At 42.4% G+C, this 13,637-nt stretch overlaps 1 protein-coding gene and 1 long non-coding RNA gene across 2 annotated transcripts in view; one reads left to right on the forward strand and one right to left on the reverse strand.

Annotated features, from left to right (window-relative positions):
- The window catches only part of nr2f5 (nuclear receptor subfamily 2, group F, member 5), a 22,936-nt gene extending 20,165 nt beyond the window's left edge, over positions 1–2,771 (reverse strand). Inside the window, exon 1 of the mRNA XM_044359643.1 lies at positions 1,539–2,771. Coding sequence (XP_044215578.1) covers positions 1,539–1,905 — 367 coding nt within the window. The 5' untranslated portion in view covers positions 1,906–2,771. The remainder of the gene's footprint in view (positions 1–1,538) is intronic.
- The window catches only part of LOC122987651, a 19,991-nt gene extending 7,353 nt beyond the window's left edge, over positions 1–12,638 (forward strand). The window contains exons 2-3 of the long non-coding RNA XR_006404543.1: positions 5,648–5,651; positions 12,628–12,638. This is a non-coding gene — a long non-coding RNA (uncharacterized LOC122987651). The remainder of the gene's footprint in view (positions 1–5,647; positions 5,652–12,627) is intronic.
- The last annotated feature ends 999 nt before the right edge of the window (positions 12,639–13,637 follow it).

Raw genomic sequence — 13,637 nt, forward strand, 5'->3', positions numbered from 1 at the left:
CATAGCGGTGCGCTAGCGGGAACCCTTGAGGGATCATCTCATCTCAGGCTTTAAGGACGGGTATTTCCACCATCTCTGCATTTATAGTAGTTTGGCTCAGGCAGAGAACAAAGGACGGCTGGGCCGTTGTGGAGTCACTGTCTGTCCTTCAGTGTCCCCCTGCCGAGGTGTCCTTGAGCAGGGATGCTGCTGCTGACCCCTAATCCGTCCTCTGAGAGGGAAAATAAAAGGGGCGAAGTGTGACATCATTAAAGATTCAGACTTTTGGTGACATCTAAGGTCATAATTTGGTGAAACGTTGCACTTTTATTTGCTCCCACGAGACAGTTAAAGCCTTTTTGCATGTGGCTCACCTGTTCTCTGTTCAGAAAGGTGTAAGCATAGTTTGTGGAGTACATGCTGCTGCTCTTGGCATTTTTATTCATTTTTTGAAGAGATTATACCAAAAATCATGTAGACACAAGCTCCCCATACTGCCTTTGATCCTATAAACTGTCACCTCTAAATTTATGTCTTGATGGCTGGAGTTCAGTAATCCAAGCCAACTCACATAAACCAAAACAACAACAAAAAAATGTAACCCATTAGTCACGCTGTCAAAACAATACTTAGGAAAACAATATTTTGGGTTCATTTGGTTCACATTAGAAACTATGTACCATCGCATCTCTAATGAACGGGGTGTCGTTGCTGAATGATGATTAATAAGGAAGCGCTCCTCTTCACCAACACGTTTCCACTGCTCCTCTTTGGCACTAACTGACCCGTTGTTAATCCAACACAATACAACAAATGTAGCGGCATCCTCTTATAGCGGCTCTGGGTGTCGGTGAGCAAACAGCATAATTAAAACTGAACTACAAAAGAGGGATTTTGCAGAGCAGCAATGGGATGAACGGTTTAGATTTGGTAAATGAATGTGAAATAAGCATTGTGGTGCCGCAGGTGGTGACTGATTATTTACCCATAACAACAGTGGCTGGTAGAAAGGTTAAATATAGACGCACAGATCAACAGGCATTTCACTACATGACGCAGAGGTTTACGCACAAAATATCTCATTGGGGCTTTTGTCGTTGGTAGTTTGTAATCCGTCATCTCACATGTCAAAGTGAAAGAGTATTGCGTTTCGTCTTGAAATGTAGTAGTGGAGGAAATCTGTCCATGTGGTGAAATAACCTCTTCAATCCAAATCAGTTTATGTCCAGAATTTTCTTAAATTATGTTTTCTTGTCACAATCTGCTTCACTCTTTGTTGCAAAGATGTTGTTTTGTTTTGTTTTTTTAAATTCACGAACCAAGTAGAACTACACTGAAAACAAGAACATCAGCAAATGTTTAGAGGCACTTGTTTTAAAACTGTAAAATCTTTTACGACTGAGTTCCAGACTTCATGGTGTTTTTGATTGATATTTTACAGTGTACGACATTACGCACAACTTTACGCACAGCAACACATTTTGTAAACAAATGTATCTGGTGCCACTTGCTCACATTGACATCCATCACACACCAACAGAGGACAGTCCCGGCCTTACCTTCTCTCCTCATACCGACTTTGAGGCACTTCTTCAGTCGGCAGTACTGACACTGGTTCCGGTGGTGCTGGTCGATGGGACAGTCTCGGTTCCCCCGGCAGGTGTAAGTGAGGTTCCGCCTCACTGAGCGCTTAAAGAAGCTTTTGCATCCCTCGCAGGTGAACTGACCGTAATGCTTCCCACTGGACTTGTCCCCGCACACCATGCAGTCCACATTGGGGATCTTGTCCCCGGAAAGTGTGTCGTTCCCCGGGGTGGAACCGTTGGGAGTCCCCGGTGCCCCGCCGGGCTCCTGTCCGCAAATCTGGAGCTGGGACCCCGGATCTGCAGAAATGTTCTCTGGCCACTGGTTTACTACCATTGCCATGCTATCCCCAAACACTTTGGTCTTTGTTTAAATCACAGAAGGAGAGTCAGAGAGTGATAGGGATCCGTCCTGACGTCTTGGGGAGAAAAAAACAAGGGAGGGCGAAGAGGCGCTTCCCACTTCCTCCAGAGGTCAATCTAAGCTTCTCTGAGCTTATATTTAAACCGTTTTTCTATATTACTGAGTTCTTTCTGTAAACATCTATCAAAGTTTACAGCAACAGCGAGGAATCATCATGATCGATGAATAAGAGCGTAGCCTACAACTCCCGGTGCTCCTTGCTGCGCAGCAATCCATAAACACGTTGTTCTTCAGAGTGAGACCTCTTGGAAAAGTCAGTCCAATGCGACAGCGTGTAGACTGGAAAAATCAAATGTTGTCTGACTATTTGCTTGCCTCTAGAATTTGTAAGAGGGTAAATAACGCTGAAAATAACAGACAACAATATTTCGACTCTAAGCAGGTCGCTCCAGTCTACACCACGCTCAATACTGAAAATGTGGGAAAAATCAAGATAAATTCAGCCTCTTGAATGACAAGATCGATTTAATACTGACCACATTTCACGTTCTTCGGTGAATGGTTTATTTAGTCCCATCAAGCTCTTGGAAACGATATAAAGCGCAGTCCCGAGGAGTAGGCAATCCTCTTGTTCTTGCGCGCCGCGGTGAGGTTTTGGAAAGCGACGTCAGTGTGCGCTCCGATATTTATATTTATTTACCCAGCACACAACCTAAATATCCTCGGAGCTGTTTTGAATGATCGTCCGTGTAGGCGAGCAGAAGCAGAGACAGTTTACGCGCAGGACGCTCTTTGGCGCTCGAGTGTATCGCTTCACCCTTCTACTGTCTGTCCAGTCTTTCGGAGTCAAAGCTACAATTTGGGGAAAGTGTCACTAGCAGTCTTCCTCGTACAGCTGCCCCCCCTGGCGGCGCTCCATATACGGTCATAACTGCCAAATAAGGTCACATCCCCTCCCCTCAGCGGGAGCGGTGGGAGATAAAGGGCCGGTCGCGATTGGCCCCAAAAGTCTGGTAAAAAGTAAGCAGCTCTCTGATTGGACGGCGGTCGATTAGGATGGGTTTGACTGACAGGAGCGGTTGTTGTGATACTTAAAAGTAGGCTACATTAGTGTCCCATTGAAAATCAAATCTTGCGCGTCCAGACATGATAAAACTGCGGTTAATATATAGTAAAAGAATAGCTTTACAGACTTAAATCGTGTTGAACGTGTGTTGCATATTCGGTAGAGATATGTAAACATACACTTTCAGGTTTATCTTTTAAATGGACTTTATATCTTTTAAGTTCTCATGTAAATCTTCATGAGGAGGATTGAGGGGATTTAAAGTCCTACTGCGCTCAAAAAGAAAAAAAGTGTTGTGCTTATTGTTACTCCACTTGGATGTTTGACCTCCACTCTGAAGGATGATGTATGTAAAGTACACGCAACTTTTGAAATGAACAATATTTGCATATTTATAGACTCTGCGTTTTCAATGAGAAAGAAGTAGAATATGTAAGAATGTTTTATTGAGTAACTGAGATTTTCTAAAGGTAAAAAAAACATTTTAGACACACGTTATTAAAAGCAGAGTCTGTTTATATGTCTTAAAACATATGTGGGAGGATCTTTAAGATGCAAGAAATTATGTATGTAGGCCTAAACTGATTCTAGGAAAAGAAGCACCAGTTTAGACATTAAATAACGATTCATGTTTTTTCTGAAAATATAATTTCTTATTTATTGTTTTGCCCTCTTTGCAAAGACTGAAGGTCACATTTTACCAACCATTTTATTCACCATGTAGCACTGCCTTGTAATCAATCTTGAGTCAGCTGTCCAGTGCGTGTAAACTTACTGATGTTTTCTTACGTAACGGTTTAATTAAAATCCCATTTTACCACGTCTATCGTTCAAACTTTTAGCCTTAACTATACCAAAAGTAAACCTAACAAAAAAAACCGTGCAGAACAATAAACATTTAAAAATTACAAAAAAAAGGTCACATATTTTGTGGCGAAACATCTCTCTCCGCTCCACAAAGTCAACAACAACAAAAGGTGCCAAACTTCTCACCGCGCCAAACTCCCTAAATCGTTTACCAGTTGAGAAAGTGTTGATTTTGTCGGTTTGTTGTGTTATACAGTCTCTGCCAGCGCACAAAAGGCCATTGCGGTAATTAACAGTGAGAGTGTTGTTCTCTAATGGGGTTTTTCACGCCGAGAGCAGCGGGGACCTGATTATTTTCCCAGATAGGGTCTTGATTTGTCATGTGAAGGTAATTCCAACAACACCGCTGCCAGGGGGTCGAGTGTCCCACCGCCCCGTGCTGCATGGGACCGAGGTTTGAAAAAAGTGTATTTAGACATGCTCTCACACTTCCCCTCTCAACGACATGAGCGATGTATGAAAAAAAAATGTGTTTTCATTTAACTTAAAATCTGTTTATTAACGCGTATAAACAATTTTGGTGATTTATTGTTGCTTCACGAGACATTTCCACTTCTAATCCCAACTATAATCTCCATAGTAAATAATAAATATGTTTTAAATATGATACGTATATACATTAACAAACGTCATGGTAGTTATTCTCTATTTTCTTCCCTGTTTTGGTCTAAACAATCTATTTATGGCAATTAAAGCTCATCCCTACATATGTTTATGCTCTTAATATAAAGCTAGATATCGTAATCATTTTCAAAATAAAGAAGAAAAGTACGAAACGGATCATTAATAAGTCCAATTTCGCTCAAATTTGTATAACCAGAGCGTAACATGAGCAGCTGAAGACAAATAAGAGTGACTGATAGACTACTTACATAACAATATGTCCGCTATAGACCAAAAAAAAGGGGGAACTGTAATTCTCAACTTTGCTTCTACCAAAAGGGAAAGAAAAGAAAAAACCTCACTTAGGGGTCCTGAATGCAGCTCTGGGCTCGCCGGAGGCCATAAAGTTGGCCCTGAGCTCGGCTTAATTGCTGTCACATGTAACCTTACCTGTCTTCCAATTAGCCCAGTGACTCGCTATTAGGAGATTCCACAAGCTGTAGGCAAGTGACCAAGGGCACCTCAGGGTTTGGGGCCTAATAATTAGAGTGTAATTCTATACAGCCGAGGCTTATGATGAATTTGACCAGGATTTCACCTAGAAGGGCTAATTAAATGAGGATCAAGCTGAGGTTTAGTAATGTATGTGATTTCCACCCACTAAATAAAGACAAAACCCACACTGACATGGATTAAGTCACTTCTTTTTTTGGGACATAAAGGTATTTTTTTTCTTTCTCAACTCCTCACCAAGTGAAGCAAAAAATCGCACGAACGCAATGTTGTCCTTCAGAATCAAAATAGTACTTAATAAAGGGAAAGAGTGATTGTTTCTGCTGTTCAAATATTCAAGAACATGACTTTGCTTTTTCGAACATGGTGTGATTTTATTTTGTACTTTTTGTACAGTGCTGTTGAAAAAAAAAAAAGACACCTGCTCCTACAACATGATGGCTAGAAATAGAATAATTTACATCTTGAGGTCTATGTCATGTGCAAGGATAAGTTCACATTGTTTTCCGCTCGCTCACATGCCTATATTTACAGTGAAACAGTTTTTGCTTGCTGTAATTGTTCCTACTGGGTGAGGACAAATCTCTCAGGAATGTGATGTAAGTGAGGTGGAACAAAATACACTTTCCTTGTTGTGTGAACATTTGGAGCAGCAGTCTGTATTAGTGGAAGTCAAGTGGGTATTATCCAAAGTTATCAGCACATCAGCGAGGAAACACTGTCCGGGGGAAACAAAAAGGAAGGGAATTTTGCATAAAAAAGAGAGTGATTTTGAAGTGTACCTATTTGATTTGGATAAACCAAACTGCTGAAGCCTCATCCGGCTTATCCTATAAGATGTTTTGTTATAAAACATATGTTTGAGGATGAAAATGTGCGTTTCAGAAACCACTTTCAAACCCCCCTCGTTCAAATGCAAGATCATAACCTGTGCGTGCCGAGCGAACTTGGGTCAAACAGCTCTTGCGAGGTTTGTTTCATACATGCACGGGTGTCGAAGGCCACGTAGCGCCGTAAAAATGTTCCACAGGGTTGAAACAATGAGGCGATAGTACTCGGACTGAATTTAACATCTTCTCTGTGATGATTCACCTGACACTACCTGAACTGTCCAATCATCTCTTATGTTATTATACCTAAAAGCATATTAAACAAATGCACAGAACTGGTTGCCACTTCTGTCTGATGCTTAGTGATGGATGGCTGGACCAACTGGTGCAGGAGCCTCTGACAGACGAGGGTGTCAGGGTGGGGGCAAGGGGTGGTAAACATGACCGCACAGGATGGCCTAGGAAATGCAGGGGCCACTGGTTTACTTGTTAATTTATGGACAGCCTGACAACACTAGCGCCCACAATGCAACGCTCCAGTTCAGGCGATGCTAAATATGATCCCATTGAGGAAAGGAGCCATCAAGTGACCAGGTATGTAACCTGAGCGTGCTACCGAAATAGAAATTCAAAGCTAAGAATGACATGTTTGTTAGGAGGTCTTGCACGGTTTACGTCTGCAGCCAGTGTGTTGCATGACCTGTGAACAGATACTATCTGGATGCTCTTGTGCTCACTGGAGGTTAATCGCTGACGTACTGCTTCAGAGACGCTCGCTGATGGACAGACAAGGAAGAAGAAAATTGTGGTTTCGTGGAAACCAACAAAAAGACACGTGAAAAACAAATGAATGGCATGTTACCTAAATTCATGGTTGACAAAAATCTCCTTCATAGACACAGGATTAACTTCAGGGAACTTTCTATATTGTAAAGCACTTTAAACTCATCACGCAGGGGTGAATGGTCCCAACTTTCAATACACACAGCAGTGGTTTACACTGCGCAAATGTGCAAGGGTGTTTACTCACTGCAGAGACACAGAGCTGATCGTTTTGAAAGTCAGCGCTGTTTCCTTTGGCCGATTGGGGTTGATTAAGAGGTTAACTGTGGAAAGGCATGGCGTCTTTAAGGGAGATTTATCTGTTCCTGCTCTGACCCCTCGGGGGTAGCTTCCCTCACCCCCAGTGTCCCCAGGATTTATTTAGTTATTTGTTTATCTGTTCGGAAGGGGTCACCCTTTTTCTGCACTACATCTCAGCCCTGTTTGTGCATCTCAAACCCATTTTTCATCTGGTTTTCTTGTGGGATTATGGCGCTGGTTCCATTTGCTGACTAAGCGAAGAGGACACGAGCGAAGGCCCCGTCGAGTCTCGTGACCTTTAACATTTGGCAGCGATACACTCCCAAAATTGGTTATTTTCATTTAACACGTATTTTGCTATCTGTTCAACTTTGGCCCCCATTTGGAGGAATTATGGTGTTTTCCTAATTGCTTCCTGACAGTTTTAATTCAGCTCCACTTTAATTTATTGGCGTTTATTTCCTATTTTTGCATTATTTCATGGAAGTGCTTGCGTATGTCTCACAAAGGCAGTGAACGATGGCTTAGAATCATGACAGATGAAACTATGAAACACCACTTTATCATTTCATGCAGTATAACCTTTTCCAGATTTTAAAAAAAAACATCATCAATACACATCGCCAATTAATTATGCAACCCCGCATCTTATGTTTATTTACTTTTTCCATTTAGATTCATCACAGTGTCAGAACATTCAAAACAATTTGTAAGGAGTAATTGTATTTATTTATCTAATTTCAGATCCGTTTTGTCGTAGGAAATCCAACAGCCAGTGTTAAAAAAACACACAACTTTACAGTCATGCCTCCAGTAAGATTGGACCCTCATTTGAAATCTTATATATTATAATATATAACTTTGGAGTGAAAGTTTGCATTTATAACACTGGTTGTCGGACAAAAAAAAATAGCTTCAACAACATAAAATCCTCAAGTGATCGCTAGTACTCACTATCTCTCAAAATGTCACACACACGCTTACTCAGCCGTACATACTCTCACACCTCTTGTGTAAGGGGGTTTGTCGCTGTTAAGAGGCAGCAGGCCTTTTGCTAAGGGTGAAGGGGAGGCAGGGTGCGGTTGTGGGGGCTATACAGGGAATGCTATGTGGCTTGCATGACCTGACATGTCTCTGAAGCTGGAGGGGGTCTCGACCTTTGACCCAGGGCTCCAAAACTAGGAAGATGAAAAAAGGGTATAGGGTGGGAGGGTTTCGCCTCTAAACAAGGGCTTCTGTTTCGACCACTCCAGGAATGTCACTTCCATAAAAAGATGCCTACAGAGAGAAAGAGAGACAGAGAAAGAGGGAAAGAAAGAAAGAAGAAAGAGAGGAAGCAGTACAGAGGGAGAAAAAAGGGAGAAAGGTGAAAGTGTAAGATCTATCATCTGTCTGTCTACCTATCTATCAATCTATCTATCTATCTATCTATCTATCTATCTATCTATCTATCTATCTATCTATCTAATCATCATTTTATCTCTTCATTCGGTATTTTAGAAAACAAGAACAATTCACCTACATGAATCCAATCATCATTTCATTTCCTCTTGCCACAGTGGAGACATACTGTCTTGTTGGGTCAGTTGTGGTCAAACAGACCTGATTATAAACTGTCAGACATTTAGACTGTGACCAATGCACTTAACCAAGCAACATACTCTAGCCAGACTCTGATTCTCCACCCTTCCTCCTCCTCCACCTTCATAACGCAACGTTTACTGCCATTTTTACTCCGAACTGCGGTCATGAGATCAGGCAATAAATTAACCTCTGGACCCTGGCTGAAGGCTGAGCCCTTGTGACTTGCCGGTCGAGGCGAGCTGCAGCAGAACAGTGTTGACGCTGCACTGCAGGGGTTGAGTCAGGAGATAACCTTGTTTTTCACAATGTCTTCCTGGTCGTGGACTGGAGTCTGGATGGATGCCCAACACGACCCAGAGAAAGCCTGTAATCTGTTCCCCTGCAGAGAGAAGCTCTGACATTAAGAGCACTGTGTATCTCATAGAGGACTTGTGTCTTCAGACAGATGTCATCTTTGTTTGAGCTCTGGTTGTGATAAGAAAGCCAGTAAAAAATTAGGCAACAAGGGAGTTCAGTGCAGAGAGATAGTGAGTTTTGATTCATCTCCAAGTGGCTCCTGAGTGGGTTGAACGATCTCCAGATCTGTCTGGAGTTGGCTGAAAGTGCCTGGAACCAATATGGCATTTTTTTTTATCACAAAATGCATAAATTAGGTTAAACTTTTGTATATAGTGCTGAAGGAATTAGCTGACTGCTAATAAGGTCATTGACAGAAAATTAATAGGCGAACCAAATAGCCAAATGCAAATTAAAGGATAGGTTCACAATATTTCGCAATATTCCAAGCCTGTCCTAAAACAACAGTCAGGTGCCCATGTGAACACTGACACGTGTTTTTCTTGCTGTAATCATTCCTCCCAATCATACTGGCCATTAAGAGATCCCTTCATAATGCAACTTCAATGTAAGTAATGTGGAACAAAATCCACAGCCCTCCTTCCGTGCAACAATGTATTTAAGTTTATTTGAAGCTAATATGAGGCTTCAGCTGTCCAAATTAGTCAGATCAAGTCAATATTGTTCAAAGTGACTGTCTTTTTAGTGCAGAATTCTCTCTTTTTGTACAATCCTTCCACTGCAACTGAAAAGGAAAACACTGTCCGTCGAAACGCAGAGGGAATTATTTACAAAAAAGACTGTAACTGTGGAAGATATCCACAGTTATAGATATTTTAATGAATTCGGACGGCTGAAGCCTCATATTATCTTCAGATAAACTTTTAAAAACACTTTTGTCCCCCATCACTTAAACTGAAAGCAGATTTGGAGAGGATCTTTTAATGGTCAGTATGAACAGCAAGCAAAACTTGTTTCAATGTTCATTTGGACACCTGACTATTGTTTTGAGGCAAATTGTGAACCTAGTCATATATCAAGCAAAAATACCAAACATTTGCTGATTTCAGCTTCTCAAATGTGAGGCTTTACTCTGTATCAAATAATTGTAAATTAAAGATCCCCTCCAGACATGTTTTAAGACATGTAAAAATATTCTGCTTTGAATAATAATTTGTGTCTGATTGGGTTTTTCCACAAAAAAGTAAAAAAGTCTTAAAATTACATCTACTCCTTCTATGAAGCTATAAATATCCAAATATTGTATTAACTGCTGGACAGAAGATGTCTCCAACTTCACTTTAAAGACCATTCTCAGTGTATATGCATTGGATGTTTGAAGTTTCCACATCACACTCGTGTAAGATGCATTTTGGACCACGATTGCACTAGTTGTGATTTCACAAAATCATGCTCACAGGCACAAGTACATAGCATGAACTTGTCCCACATACCACAGCATTTATCGCCTAAGTTAGTTTGCAACGTCCGTCCCAAACTGTTTCAGTTTGAGTTTAAAATGTTCCCAGTCATGATCCATTTTAAGTTCTGTGGGTAAAGAGTTCCACATGTTGATGCCCCGAACAGAAAAAAGCCATCTGTCCAAATGAGGATTTACAAAAGAGCACCTTACAGTTCTCAGTAGATGAGAAACCTTGAGAGGTACCACCAGGTCACCGAGCACCTGAGGAGCCTGGCTATTCATGCATTTATAGATGAGTTTAAGGTTTGCAAATTTAATTAGACAAAATCAAAACTTTACATATTTAATTTCTTAAGAACATGGCAGTAATGTGATCTTATAAGTTTCCTCTCCAGAATTTTAATTGCTTAATTATAAATCATCATATGAGGCTTAATTGTTGTAGATGCTGCGTGTGACCATGAAGTGACACAATAACTTAAATGTAAGAAGATCAGTGTGCATAAAACTATTTGCAGCATGATAAGGTTAACAGTCTTCTAATGAGTCTAGATGTGTGGAAGTTGGCTTATACGTTTTAAACTCAGTTTTAAGGTGAGCATAAAGACACTTTCCTCCTTCAGCAGATTCAGCAGCTTTGGGGATTTTTTTTAATATTTCCTTTCCCATTTCCTTTACTATTTCCTGGTATTTTATAAACTTGATGATAAATCAGTTAATCAGAAATATAATAGTCCATAATGAAAATGAAAAGTAAGTTGCAGTCCTATATCTTTGACTGTCCATCAGTTGTCTGAAGTGCAGGTGAGATTGACAACTGGTCAGCAAGCATCTTGATGGCAATTTTAATGAAAGGTCAGAAGAGCTAACTTGTTCTTACAGAATCTATTTGTGGATCATGAATCCCAATTGACTGTGCCAGCAACTAATCGGAGGCTCATATAGGGTTTTCAGACTTGCCTCGGACTGATCGTAACCTCTGATTGGATCAGCACTAATCCTCCACTATGACGTCCCTCTGATGGAATTTCCACAAGCTTACCATCCGACTGTAATTACATGACCCAAGAGATCTTCAATACCCTGAATAAGCAATGCATGTGATGTGAGGATATTCTCTGTGCTGATACTCAACTTTGCTGTCTGGTTGCTCCGGAGCACCAGTCAACATGCAGTATACAATCATCCAAAATCATGCACTAAATCTGTTCAAGTTGAAATGACCCTGCAGTGCCCAGGGGCGTCACTTCACTTAACTTCTCTGTACTTAAACATTACGCTGCTAGCACACAGGTCTACTCAGAGCCTGTCCTCTAACTGCTAAACGTGTGTAGGGGTGGAAAAAGGCCAAATTCCCCTCCCTGCAGTTAAAATCTCAGACGGTGGTCTTTAATGCATTCTCCCACTCCCGCTCCCTCCCTCCCGCACTCCCAATAAAAACCTCTGACCAACAGTTGACCTTTTGCATGGCCCCCTTCTCACTGACTCCCCCATCCTTCTCCCGGTCTCCTCTCTCCTCTCCTTTCTTTCGTTCTCTCTCCTTCTCTCTGTCCATTCCTTCTTCCACTCCGTCACAGCGGCCCATGGTGGGCCAATGGGAACCAGCAGCTGCAGTAAGAGAGGGGTAGTTTTTTGGGTTGGGCAGAGGGGGGTGTCAGGGTCAAGGGGGGTCAGGGTACTGGTAAAGTCATCGCAGGGGCTCCAATGTGGGGGCATCGCTTCCCCCTTCAAAGGCTGCGCAGTGACGTCCATACACCCTTTGCACCCCTTCTCCTCTTCCACCCCCACCCCTCACTCCCTTGCGGCCCCCTTTGGCCCTGCTGTTCCTTGGCTCTCAGGGGTCAAGACAGCCGAGGGTTAATAAAGTGATACCAGGTGTTGGCCAGAGAGAAGCGTCCCCCCCCCTTCTTCTTCTCTCTTAACTCCCACCAGCAGCAAACTGTGGGCCCCCCATTTCACACCACTGAATCCTGCTGGGACGTCAAGCCTGAGAGTGAGCCCGTTGGAAAAGGGTGGCCGTGCATGTCAAAGTATAAACAAGCCTCAGGTAGCGTGCAGGACATGCCCTCTCTACGTTTGTGTGCATATGTGAGTGTCACCCGTTTCCTGAATGAGTGTGTATGCGCATCAGTGTGCACATGTACGTGTTACACAAAGCTGCCACCACAAGCAGAGGGGGGGGAGAGATACTAGCAAGCTGAATGGCATCGGAGCTCTAAGGGGCCTCCGGGACAATACGGGGTTAACCGACCCAACAAAGTGGCTGATGATGTCTCAGCGGAGGAACCTTGGAAGCAAAAAGATCCTAAATCCTACCACTGTCATTCCCCTGGATCAGTGGACACACAAACACACACACATTGGAGTGAGGGGGAGAGGGTACGTTTTAGCTTTAGGGCTGTGCAAAGAGTCGAGGTGGAATGGTGGTTTCTTCTCTTGACCACAAGAAAAGAGGAGGCTGAATAGCTGCAAAGATCAAACCCAGTGAAAGGGAGTCATTGTGGCGAGAGCAAATGGCCTCTGACAACGAGCAAAGAACAAACAGAAGGAAGCCGTCAGTGTACAAGTGCCTAGCATCGATGAGATGCTGAAATTAACGAGAGAGAGTGCTTCGGCTTGTGTGTGCAAGTGTGGAAAAGTGTGCATGAGAATTTGACCATGTGTGCACAAACATGACACAAACATGACAGGACATTTGCAAAAACACAAGTGGATCGCCCCCACCTTTAAGTCCAACCTGCTAAAATGAAGGGGGTCCTAATTAACGCTAATTAACATCAACGACAAGTTGGGGCCATTAGTCCGGCTAATCCCCCGTTTACATTTTCCCCTCTCACTGGAACCCTGCTGGCCAATTCTTACCCAATCACAGAAAGGACGCATTGTTAACAAACTCGCCATCAAAGATATGAGCCCCCTCGAAAATGAGTTGCCTCCATTAGGCCCTGAGAGCCGGTCCTGATCCAAACACTCTGCTCAAACAGCCCGGGGAGTGGAAAAAGGGAGGGGCAGGGAGGTCAAACCCCACGTTTAGACAGCTCCATCCAATCCATCAATGACTCGTTTGCACTCTTTAATGATCCCTGGCCATCAAAAAAAAAAAAAAAAGAAAGACTACAGTGAATCACGAAATGGGCAGTAAGGGATCTGATACCATAAAAAGACTTGAGTGTAGGGGCATTTTTAGAGTGTCAGCTTCCTATGTAGGAGAATATGTAAAGGCGGGGGGGGGGGTGTAACATGTTCATGCTTTTAAACATGAGCACAGGTGCTGGTGTGAGCATATGTGTGCAACAGTGCATTACTGTGAAACAAAAGCCCTGTGTAAAACTTTTTTAGAAGTGTAAAACTGATGGAGATTTTGATTGTGGAAGTTCTAAATATATGTTCACACATACACACATAT

Source organism: Thunnus albacares, chromosome 8 (genome assembly GCF_914725855.1).
Source record: "Thunnus albacares chromosome 8, fThuAlb1.1, whole genome shotgun sequence".
Lineage (NCBI taxonomy): Eukaryota > Metazoa > Chordata > Actinopteri > Scombriformes > Scombridae > Thunnus > Thunnus albacares.